This window comes from Gaeumannomyces tritici (assembly GCF_000145635.1).
Source record: "Gaeumannomyces tritici R3-111a-1 unplaced genomic scaffold supercont2.1, whole genome shotgun sequence".
Lineage (NCBI taxonomy): Eukaryota > Fungi > Ascomycota > Sordariomycetes > Magnaporthales > Magnaporthaceae > Gaeumannomyces > Gaeumannomyces tritici.
Window position 1 is genome coordinate 3,130,292 of NW_008804545.1, and position 13,032 is coordinate 3,143,323.

Below are 13,032 nucleotides of genomic sequence, written 5' to 3' on the forward strand. Positions count from 1 at the left end.
GCAAAAAAGCCAATTTTATCGCTTTAAATGCCGCGTTAACTTTTAGCGTTTAATAAAATAATGCCTTTTTTCGTTAATATTATTAATAACGCCCTTTTTCCAAATATTAATCGATAAAATTGCGATAAAAATTGGCAAATTTTAAAAATCCCCGCAACCTTTTTAATTTTCGCGGCGTTTTTTATTTTTTTATCGCTTAAATTTTTTCGGGGTTCGTTTAAATTTTTATTTTTGCTTTTACAATGTAACCCAAATATTTTACCTTTATTACCGCAAAAGCGCTTTTAAATAAATTTAAATTTAAATTTGCCTTTTTAAGCGCTACAGTACTTTTTAAATTTTATTTATATAAGTTTAACGCGTATTTAATATTTATATATTAACACGTTATTTAAATATGCAATTACGTATTTTCCCAAAATATTTGTTAATACTTTATTAATATATTTTTTAAAGGTTGCAAATGTTTTTGCAAATTTAAATAAGCATATAAACCATTTAAATAACCCGAACCGGGTTGCAAACGTTATTAAATATTTTTTAGCTTTTTGCTATTTTTATTTTGTAAAAAGCTATTTGCACGTTTATTTTTATAAACCAGCGCGTTTTAGCAACGTTTTGCAATGTTTTTTTATTAATAAGAAAAGGTAACGGTTATATTAACTAATGCTATTTAAAATTTTGTAATTTACGATTAAGCGTTACCTTTTTCCCGGTTTATTTATTATAAATATTAATGCTATTGCTAGTAAAAAGTTTGTTTGTACCTAACTTTTATTTATAAATTTAACGATTTATTTTTTTAAATTGATTAATTGGTTTTGCGGCATGTTGTATAATTTACCGTAAAAAAAAATTAATGCGTATTTTTGTAAATTTAGCTTTAGTTTAATGTAATGGTTTAAATAGCTTTTGCAAAATGGCAAGCCCGTTGCTTTTTTTTATCGAATAAATTTGCAAATTTTGCTAGCTTTGCGGGAAATGTACCTTTTTCCAAGGCTTAATTATTTGTTTTTTTTGCTAGCAATTTAAATATGCCGTACCCGTTTTTTGGGCAAAAAAATATTAATGCGGTAAAAATTGTAGCTTTAAAATATATATATATATATTTTAATAACAAAACTTTTTGCTTCCCTAACCTTGCAACGGGAAAACGCCATTAAATACAGCAAATCTAACATTAAATTCAAATTCCTCGCCCCCGGTTTGCCACCGAACATATGTCCGCGCGCGAACGCGCTTTCGGCGCGGCTGCTAGCGGCGCTAACAGCCCCGTAAGCGGCGGAACGGTTACCGACCGCTCCAAAGCCAGCAATAATACCATTATAACCAACGCCCCCGACCCTTTCCCAACGCGCATTAGCATTGCAAATTTAAAAAACCAATTAATTAAAACATTAAAGCCTTTTATACCTTTCGGTAGCATTAAATTAATGCTTAAAATTGTAAAGGAATAAATTAAAGCCGTAATAAACGCGTTCGAAACGCAAACCCGCAATTATTGTAACCGCATGTTTAATTATTTTTACATTATAAAAAACGAAATTATTGTTAAAATATGCAACGTTTGCAAATAAATTACCAATTACGCTTTAATTTTAGTAATTGGTTTACCGTAAAGCGGTTAAACCGGCGGTTACCCATTTACGGTTTGCTTTTATACATACCCCAATACCGGCCCTTTTTTCCCGAAATACATTTCCGCGCGCATTAAACGCAAAATTACAATTTTAATTAAAAACGTTTTCCCCGAAATTGCAAATTGCATACCCGTTAAAATTATTATTACATTAATTAAAAAGTTTGGCAATAACGTAAAAGCAACCCGCAAACTTTTTAATAATAACGTAATAATTTTATTTTATATAACCGTTATTAAATATACAAAAAATATTGCGTGGGTTATTAAAATATTAGTAACAAAGTAATATACTAAACCCGAATTTATAACGTTATAATTAAAAGCGTTTGTTAAAATGCCGCTAACGATAATAATAAATTGCTATACGAATTTAAAGCGCAAAATATTGGGATAAAAATTAATTTTATTTATATATAAAACGTTCGGTAACCGGAAAGGTACGTTACGGTATTGGCCAGGATTATATTTTTCGCCGTAATTTAAACCGCATGCAATAACGGTTTGGTATTTAAAAGCGAAAATTTTAACGTTAAACCGTTTGCAACCGGAACGAAAGCCGTTTAATGCTATAAATGTTATAAGTAAGGATATAAATCGAAATTTTGCAAAAAAACAACCCGTTGCCCGCATTGCGCCGGGCCGTTGCATAATAACGGCAAAAAAAGGAAAACTTTTGTGCCCGTTTTATAACGATCGATTTATTGCAAAAAAAAACAAGCCGAAATGTTGCAATTGCGGAAGCAATTACCCGGCTTTTCGATAAGCGTGCCCCGCAACGAAAAAAAAGGTTAAAAAGGCTAAAAACGCGTTTTTAAACCGGCCGAAACAATTTGTTTTAAAAATAAAAAACGAACGCGTACTTTAACCAAACCAAACAAATTAACCGGCCGCTTTTACCTTTCCTTTTTCCGCATTTATCCGCTTTTTGCCTGGCCCCTTTTAAACGTTGCAGGAAAAAAACAATTTATTTAATTTAAAATTGCTAATAAAACGCAAACGAAACGGCTTTTTATTAAAAACAACGAAAATAAAAATAAAAATTTAATTAAAAAACGGGTAAGCAAACCACGAAAATCCCGCAACAAAAAAACGTTAAACTTTTCCAAACCCGTTTTTACGATAAACCAATATTTTACAAACCCAAATTTTGCTTTTTTCGGTTTTAGCAAAATAAAAAAATAAAAGGAATAAACGAAAGTTAAACCATTAATAACTTAATAATATTTAGCAATTTCGCAATTACCAATACCAATTTTATTTTTGCCCCGAATTACAAAGCTTTTGCTTTACCTTTATTTTAATCGTTTGCATTTTAACCGACCCGGCCCGGCTTTATACCGGTTCCGTTCGACCTTTTTGCAACCGGAATTACGTTTATTTTTAGCTAGCCAATTAATAATAATAACAATTTATAAAAATAAATATATTATATTAAAATATGGAAAAAAGCAAAAAAAAAAAGCAACTTTCCCTTTTATAGCAACAAACAATATAATATTATAATTATCCAAAAGCCGGAGCGCAATTAGCATAAGGATTTATTAAAACCGTATAATTGCAATTACGAATTTATTTATTATTAAAAATCCAATTTTAACGCAGCACTTTACGTGCATAACCGTTTGGCTTTTAAATTATAAATCGCCCGGTGCGGTTACGATTGGGCTTTAGTTACAATTATTACGTTAAAAAGCCCATTTAAAATATATTTAATATATTTACCAAATTTTAAAGCAAATTCCAATTAAGCAATACCTTTTACCATAATTGCTATTTATTTAACCTAATAGCATACAATTTTTACAAGCAATTTTAACTTTTATTATTTAACCTGGAATTTATACAATAAATATAACGCAAAAAGCAAACCCTTTTTAAAATTAGCACGCCGCAAACGGTTTAAATTAGCAACGCTTTACAAAAAGGTTACAAAATAAAAACGAAAAAAACGAAATAGCACAATTAATTACGTTTGGATAATGCAATAATTTAATATAAAATATTTAAAATAAAATAATACGATAAAAAAATTTAACCATTTATCCCAAATACTTTGCGTTTTTATTAAATTGTAGCAATTTTAATTTCGATAAACCAAAAGTTAAAAATGGAAAAACGTTAAGCTAATAAACGAATTTGCAAAATTTAAAATTAAAATGGCCAATATATTAATAACAACCGGAAATATGCATAACGTTAAAACCATAAATAAAAAAATGGATAAATTAATGCAACAATTAATTAAATTTGCTAACCAATTTGCTTTTTAACGGAAATTAAACCCTTTTAACAAACGCGTTTTTTATTAAATACAAAAATTTAATAACCTTTGCAAAAAAGCAAACCGTTTATAACGCGCACTTACCAAAAACAAAACGCAAATAGCATAAAAAACGCATAAAGTTACGGATAAAACATTTATTAAAAAAAACATTAAATAATGTTTAATTATTAAAAAAGCGTTATTTCCGCAACGGAATAAAATACCAAAAAAAACGGCGCATTTTGGAAATTCGAAAAATGGGCCCGTTTAAAAAGCTTTTAAAAAAAAACCCAAACCGGTTATTAAATTTAATTAAAATTGGAAAAAACCCAAATTCGTTACGCAATTATTAAAAAAAGCCGAAATTTTATTAACCAAATTTTTTCCAAACCCGTTAGCCAATACATTTAATATTAGCAAACCCAATTTTTCGAACCATTTTTTCCCAAACCCTTTTTAAATGCCCGTATTTATTACCTTGCAAAATATTATGGAAATAACGGGCCGTACTAAACCATAAAAAGTTACAAGCAAAAATTATTTTCCAAACGGGCTATTTAAAGCCGCCGAATTGCCGGGCGCAACCGTTATCGCAAAATTCGTTAACGCAACAATTATTACAAGCTATTTTCCGAAACGCTTTAAAAAAGCCTTTACGGTAATGCTATTTAAACCAAACAAAATTACCGAAAAAAAAATAAACCGGGGGATGGAAATTTATTGCTTTATTGTTATTAATTTTAAAAATTATTAAATTAATTATAACAAAACGAATTGCCAACGAAACGGAAAAAAAAAGCATTTTTTTTAACGGTTAAATAAATAACCAACGGGTTAAAAGCACGGAATTAACAATTTAAAAAGTAATGGAAATTATTATTATAGCATAAAATTACGGCGTTACCGCGTTGTTATTATAATTTAATTTATTTAAAGCATTTAATACCGTTAATTACTTACGATTATTAAATACGTTAAAAAAGCATAACTTTTTTTTACTAATTATAAAATGGGTAAAAGGGTAATTAGCAAATAAAACGGCCATTTTGCAATTTAATAACAATACGTTGGACTTTATCCCAATTCGAACCGGAATTTCCCAAAAAAAAAATTATTTTTTATATTTTTTATTATATATATTGCATTATTGTACGAAAATTTTAAAAGCATTTTAAAAAATTTCGTTACCGGTTTTGCTAACGATATTAATTTATTAGCAATAAAAAATACCGAAAAAAATACAACCCGTTTTTTAAAAGCAATTTAGCCAAAATACAAAGTATAAGCAATTAAATACGGCATAAAATTTAATAGCACCAAAACGGAATTTATCCATTTTAATAAAAACGAAAATACGCCCGTAATTTAATTTAACAATATAACGGTAATTTTTAACCAAACGGTTAAATTTTTTAAGGTTTGGTTAAATGCCCGTTTTAATTTTAAAAAATATATTAAAAAAGCAAAAAGCAAGCAAAAAAAGCAATAATTAGCATTTACCCAATTTATTTTGTTAACGCAAAGCAATACGTTTGCAAAAAAAAAGCTTTTTTACAATGTAATTTGCTGTACGGCTTTGGTATACGGCGCAATAGCTTTTTATATTGCTATACCGGCAACGGGCCGCTTTAAAAGCGCCGTTAAATAATTTTAAAAAAAATAGCGCGCGTATTTAAAAACCATTGCTAAAGCTTACAAAGCTATTTTATTAGCCAATTTCGAAATTAAATGTTTTATTTTTCCAATTAATTTATACTTAAATAAAAAGGTATTAAAAGCAAAAAAAAAATGGAAAAAATTTAAAATAAAAAACGTAATTCAAACCGGTACCGATAAAGTAACGCAATACTTTCGATAATTAAAGTACCGCGAAAAAAACGAAAATATTATACCTATTTAATTTGGCAAGCAAAAACCGGTAAGCGCAAAAATAAAATTTAATAAAACCTTTCGAATTTAAACCCGGCCCCGCCCCGGTAATTATACAAATAAAAATTAAAATAAAAGCTAATGCTAAAGCATAAAAATTAACGAACCGAAAGCAAAAAAAGGAAAAAAAAGGAATGGTTTAAAATTAAATGGAACGCTAAATGCAAAAATACCTGCATTATAGCAACGAAAGCAAATTTATTTCGGCCCGTAACCTTTGCGGATAAACCGAATTTTAACGGTTTAATATTAAAAGCATATTAAAAATTTATTAAAGCTTAAAGCGTTATAGTTATTTAATTAAAAACGGAAAAATTGGAATTAAAAGCGTTTTTGTGGAATAAAAACGGTTTTAACGCGTATACGCCCCGTTGCCCGTACAAAACCGGGCAACGAAAAATAACATTTTATTTGTTAACCGTATGCCTTTTCCACGCCAAATAAAAAGCAAATTCGGGCTAAAAAAATAAAATTACCGCAAAGCATATTTCGAACGATAATAGCAAAAAATAAATACTATTACCAAAATTAAAACAAACCAAAATTGCTTTTTTTCGCCCCCTTTTTTTTTATTAACCGCATATTTAGCAATTAAAATAAACAAATTTAACGATTTTAAAATAATAATAAAAAACGATTGGTTAAAAACGCAAGCATAAAAAAAACGAACCGTTTTAAACAAATAATTTAACGCCAAACCAATTACTAAACGCAAATACCCAAACCATTAACCCAATATAAAAAAGCTATAAATATACGCCCAACCGTATTTAGCAATATTTAATAACAAGCCCGGAAACGGACTGTTGCTTTACATGTTTTAGCGCTTGCGGATTTTTTCCCGCAACATTTCCAATATTTTATCGAAAAACGTTAGGTTGTTTTTATTATTAATTTATTTTATAACCGCTATACGGAATTGCTTATATAAATTAAAAAGCGCAAAAAAAGCAATAAAAATAGCATTGTTACCGGGGAAGGATTAGCATTTACCAATTGCTAAGCTTGCTTAAAAGCAAGCTTTTTAACTTTTAAATTATTAGCAATTTCCGCAGCTTTATTGGTACGCGATAAAGCGTTAAAAGCTTTCGAAACGTAAAAAGCAAAAGCTTAAAGCATTAATACCATATTGCCGGAAAAGGACCGTATAAGCTTTGAACCGGTAATATTTGCACTTATAAAAACCCCGGCGCTAAAAAAAAAGCATTTAAAAACGGTTAAAGCCAAAACCAATACCGGTAAGCATTCCGGATTTGTTAAATTTGTTTTTATTAGTACGTTAAAACGTAAAAACCCTAACAACCAAAGCGTTGTAAGCTTTTTAGCATTATACTATACCGTTAACAAACCGGCAAATTATAAAAAACCAATAAAACCAAAGCAATTTACCAAACATTTGCAACAATTATTTAACCCAAAGTAACGCATATTTTTAATTTTAAAAAGCGTTTTGTAATATTTAGCGAAAAGCCCGGCGGTAGCACAAGCTTTTTTAATTGCAACAAAATAAAGCTAGGAAAAAATACGTTAATAACCCGGCCAAAAAAAAAAAATAATTTACCGCTTTATACTAAACGTTTCGATTAGCACAAAAATAACAAAATAGCGCGTTTAAATTTAAAATAATTAGCAAATTAGCAAATATAAAAATTACCCGGAATTACAAAAAAAACAAATTAATTTTAAAATAACAAACCGCAATTTTGCTAAACCGCATTTTCCCGTTTTGCTTTTTACCCAAACCATTAACCAAGTAACTAACGCAATTTATACAAATTTTACGCGCAAAATTAAATAATTAACCGAAGCGCAAACGGAAAAAAACGAAAAAAATATTTACGTTATTTGCTAAAAAGCATAATGCTTTTGGGAATAACCGTTAAAGCATTTATTATTTTGCGGATTATAAATTTATATTGTTAAATATACGATAAAATTAAAATGGAAAAAAAACGAAACGAAAGCAAAAAAAATTAAAAAATTAATATTGTAATTAACGTTAATTTGCGCGTTATTGCCGTTATTATTGTTATTATTATTGCTAAAAAATTGTTGCTATTATCGGGCATTTTTACCGGAAAAAAACGGGCAGCGGAACGAGCAAAAAAAGCGATAAAAGCAATAGGATCGGAAGAATTGGAAGCAGTAAAACCGAACGCAAATTTTTTATTCGCTTAACCATTATTACGAACGCCGTTACCGCTGCGGCCACCTCGTTTAGCAAAATTGGCTTTGGTTTTGCCTTTTTTTTGGGAAAAGCTATTAATTAGCATTGCAACCAATTAAAAATAAAGTTAAAAATGGCCGGAAATAAAATAAATAAAAACATAACTAAGCGTTGGAAAAGGCGTTAAAAAAGGATTAAAGCAATAAAAAATAACCGGAAGCAATGCAGAAAAAAAAGCGGTTAAAAAGAACGGAGCGTTGCATTAAAAAAAAAAAGGAAAAAAAGGTAAAAAAGTAAAAAAAAAGGAAAAAGGAAAAAAGTAAAAAAAATAAGCAAAATAAAAGGAAAGCACCGGTAAAAAAGCAACCTTTTCGAACTTTCCCAAAACCATTACGCCGGCAAAAAAAAGCACAATTACTTTCCAAAATATAATTATTTACTTTTAACCCAATAAAACCATAAATACCCGAATGGCAAGCTTAAAAAGCACCGTTACCTTAACGGAAATGGTTAAGCACTAATTTAATAAAAATACGTACGAAAACGTTAATAAAAACGGCCGCCAATACCTAATTACAAAGGATAAAATAACAATACAAAAAAAAGCCACGTTATACCGGATACGAACCGTACCCGAAAGCATAACGTAAAGCCGAAAGCGCGGAACGCGGGCTTTACGTAACAACCACCCGGTTAGTTAAGTTTTTGCTTACTTAACGGTAACCGCCGGAATTACCCTAAAGCAATAGCGCTTTTTTAAAACCACATTTTTTACACGTTTTTTTATAATTTTTTTTATATATTAATTTCCCATTTTTATTTTACCATTATACCTTTTTTGGCTGGGGGCATAAAAACGCTTTTTTGCCGGAGCATTTATTAACAATCGAACGGATTATAATAAACGGAACCGGCAATTTAATACCGACCCGGCACCGGTTCGTAAGCGCAAAGTTTTTTTTTTTAAGCCAAACCCAAGGGTTTCCCTTACGCAACACTTAGCAATAGCATTAAGGTCTTTCCCATAAATAAAACAAAGTATATGTTGGTAGGAGTTTGGTACTCCTGTTTTAAGGCTCGGAAATCTCCTGGTTGAGGTGAACAACGATTTCAATGATTTGGGGAAAATCCTATTATTGTGCACTCGGAGGAAGGACTCTATCTGCCAAAAGAAGGGCACAGGATTGCCCCTTATATGCGCAGGGACAATCACCCAAAGGGTGGTTCCCTGCTCTGCCTAAGGCAGATAGAGTTGGCCCATGCGGGATCCGGAGGATCCCAGAGCCTCTTGTAACAACCTCCCTTTCCGGATCGCACGCGCACCGCAATGCTGTTCCAACAGTATAAATATATATATATATAAATTATTTGCGTACTTACGTATTTTATTACAAATATATTTACTTATTTATTTAATTAAATTTATACCAATTTACTTTATTATTTATCCAAATAACTTAATGTAACTTGCTAAGTTATTTAAGTGAGTTATTAGTAAGTTATAGTAAGTTAAAGTTACCGCCATAACTTTTTTAGTAAGTTAAAGTCATGGTAATAACTTAACTTACTAACTTAATTCCCAACCCTGGTTACAATAATTAATTAAGGTTTTTTCGTGCTTGCATTTGGTTTTTATTTCGGTTATTGCTAATTTGTAAAATTCCCATTGCGTATTGCGTATTTCGATTAGTTTAAGCTTGCTACCTTTTCCATTGGCGCTGCAACGGCGCGTTGGGGTATTACCGAGCCCGCTTAGCTTTTAAGCAAATTGGCGTTTCCGGTTTTCGTAATGGCTTTAATTTTTTGTTTGGTCGTTATTGTTATTGCGCGCGGGCAAAAAACGTTTTTTTTTGCTTTTTATTTAGCAATTATACAAATAGCATATGTATTAAATATTGCAAAAACTTTAAAAAGCAAAGCTTTTAATTAACGCGAACAAATATATATAGCATATTTAAAAAATAGTATTTTTCGGGTTCGTTATTACATTAAAAAAAATTAAAATAAATAAAGCCAAAATGGAATAAATTAATAATTAGCTTGTATTAAGTAACTTACAAAATGTACGGGCGTTTTTAACCTTTTTAAACTTTTATTAACGGTTTATTTAAAGTTTTAACAATAAAATTGCATTTCTTAGCAATTTTACCAAAAATAATATTTAATTTTTTTAAAAAGTACGAAAATAAAACGCTTTCGAACAATTTAAAAATGCAATTTTTAAAAAGTTAGTATTGGTTATTTTAAACCCCGATAAATTATTCGAAATAAAAATAAATGCGTTAAATTACGCGATAAATAAATAATTTAATTAAAAAAAAGAGCAAAAAAGTTGCATTTTTGCGTTTTTTTTAATTTTTTTTTAAAAAAACCAAAATTAAATTACCTAATTTACGATAAAAAGCTTTTGGTTATTATTTAAGCTTTAAAAAAATAAAAAATGTATTTGTATAAAATTAATTATAAAGTTGTAATATATACAAATTATAAAAATTTAGCGCATTAAATTATTAACCAAAACTTTAACAAATGGCAAACCCGTTGGAACGAATACGTTTAAAATTACAACATTAAAATTGTATACCACAATAATTTGGAAAACGGCAAAGCAAACGCTTTAAGCAAAAGGGTTAGCCATAAGGTTAAAACTTTGGAAAAAACCAAAACGCTTTTGGCTTATAAATTAAAAGGATCGTTAATTCCAATTTAACGGGCATTAGTTAAAATAATTAAGCTAAAGGATTAAACCCCGGTTAAATTCTTAAAATTTACGGGCTACCGGCTTATAAATACCAAAAGGTAATAAAAATTTGGAAAAAGCTTTAGCAATACTATAAGTTTACCAAAACCCAAGCTAAAGTATAAAAAGCAATAAAAGATTGTTAAATTTCTGCCAAAACTAAATTTAACAAGCATTTTTTTATGGGTTGCTTTAACCGTTGCTAGCGCTTAGTAAAGCATAATAAAAAGTTATTATAAATTTTGTTATTAAATTTTTTAAATTTAAAAAGCCAATAATAAGCATTTAATATAATAGCATATTAATATTAATAATTAATATTAATAAATAAGCTTACTAAATACGTTTTATATTTACTATACAAAAAAGCAATAATGCTACGCAAATAGCTTACGCTTTTTTCCGGTATGTAATTGCAAATTACGGCATTTCGTAGCGTTTAATTACAAACCGAAATAAATTATTTACAAGCAAATTTTGGAAAGCCTTTACAAGCTTTTTCGAAGCAAAATACGCTTTATTAATAATATATTATTTTTAAAAGAATGGATAAACGGAACGAACGAATTAAATTATAAAGCAATACTTACAACATTACGTTAATTACAAATAAATTAATAAGGAATAATTATTGCTTATTGCTTAATTTGCTTACAATAGCTTAATGCACGACAATACAAAAATAACGCCGTTTTCCGCTAATTATAAATATACGCTTACGGCGTATAAAAAGCTTAAAAAAGGGTTTAATAACGGAATTGGAAATTAAAAAAATTACCAAACTATGCCAAAACCTTTAAGCTAAATTCGAAGTATTGCGCAAGCGCATAGCTAAATAAGCCAACAATTTTTTTTTTAAAAACCCAACTTTTAAAAAAGGAAACAACGCTTAATTTTTGCGCATTAATATTAAAACAAAAAGGTTAAACAATAAATTGGATAAAAAGAAATTCGGACTTTTCCGGGTTAATAAATTATTTTTCCAATTAATTATAAATTTTAATTATTTTTAACCATGCAAATCCATTTAAGTTTTTACGTTTTTTTGCTAAAGCTGGCTTTGGCCAAACCAAAAAGCACCATATTAGTAAAAATTAATTTTAACCAGGAATAAGAAATTCAAATTATGTTAAACGAAAAAACGCATTACCGTAAGCAGCAATGCCTTATTAAATAAAAAAGTTAAAAAAAGGAATATAACATATAAAAAAAAACGCAACAAACTTTGGGAATTGCTAAAAGGCTTTGCAAAAGTATTGCTTGGAAAAAAGTTAGCAATAGCTTTGGAACTTGTAAAACGCTTTAAATTTGGAAAAAGTTAGCGGGCAAAAAAAGAAAAATTTAATAATATTATTTATTTATACGCTGTTTTGTTTATGGGAAAAACCTTAATGCTATTGCTATTGTATTGCGTGGGGGAAACCTTTGGGTGTAGCTTTAAAAAAAAAACCCTGCGCTTGCGCGCCGGTGCCGGTTCGGTGTTAAACCGTCGGCGCCGTTTACTATACTCCGTTCGATTGTTAATAAATGCTCCGGCAAAAAAGCGTTTTCGTACCTTCCGGCCAAAAAGGGGTTGTAAAGTAAAGGTATAATATTAATATATAAAAAACTTTAAAAAAAACATGTAAAAAATGTAGTTTTGTAAAAGCGCTATTGCTTTGGGGTGGTTTTAGCGTTCGTTGCGTATAAACGGTGGTTTGGCTATCCGGGTTATTGCGCGGGGCCGGCGCGTTGCGTTTTTAATTTTGCGTTGTATTTCCGGGTACGGTTAATTTCCAGTTTGGTATAACGGGTTTTATATTATTATTCCGCTTTTTTCCTATTGGCTTGCCTTAAATAATTTGGTAATAATAACCGTTTTTGTTAACGTTTTCGTTCGTATTTTTGTTAAATTAATGTTTGGCCGTATCCGTTAGGGTAACGGTGCTTCCGTATATAGCTATCCGGGTACGTATGGCTTTATTAAAGTTAGTAATTGCGTTTTAGGAAATAATCGTGCTTTTTGCTTCCGGCGGAATAACGCCGGAAAGGTTTGAAAAGGTTTTTGCTTTTTCGTTCCTTTTTTTAATTATGCTTGTTTTTTCCTTTTTTTTTTCGTTAATTCCAACCTTTTTTTTTGCCGGCTCTTTTTTTTAACGCCGTAACAATCCTTTTTAATTATTACCACCTTTTCCTTTTTGTTTCCGTTCCGTTACGCGCTTTTTAGCTTATTTTTTACTTTTACAACCTTGCTTAATTTCGTTGCGTTTAATTTATTTTGGTTGCCGTTATATTTGCTTTTTTTTAAAAAA

The 13,032-nt window shown here is 29.4% G+C and overlaps 2 protein-coding genes across 2 annotated transcripts; both read right to left on the reverse strand.

Annotated features, from left to right (window-relative positions):
* Nucleotides 1-1,028: 1,028 nt before the first annotated feature.
* Nucleotides 1,029-1,699, reverse strand: GGTG_00987 (hypothetical protein; the record flags this gene model as incomplete). The annotated part of the gene is made up of 3 exons (XM_009218742.1): nucleotides 1,029-1,086; nucleotides 1,180-1,344; nucleotides 1,668-1,699. 3 exons carry the CDS (start codon nucleotides 1,697-1,699, stop codon nucleotides 1,029-1,031), a joined length of 255 nt encoding a protein of 84 aa, XP_009217006.1.
* Nucleotides 1,700-9,238: 7,539 nt separating this feature from the next.
* On the reverse strand, nucleotides 9,239-11,336 carry GGTG_00988 (hypothetical protein; the record flags this gene model as incomplete). The annotated part of the gene is made up of 5 exons (XM_009218743.1): nucleotides 9,239-9,331; nucleotides 9,570-9,586; nucleotides 10,060-10,090; nucleotides 11,079-11,097; nucleotides 11,332-11,336. The coding sequence occupies 5 exons, from the start codon at nucleotides 11,334-11,336 to the stop codon at nucleotides 9,239-9,241; spliced, it is 165 nt and encodes a 54-aa protein (XP_009217007.1).
* Nucleotides 11,337-13,032: the final 1,696 nt, after the last annotated feature.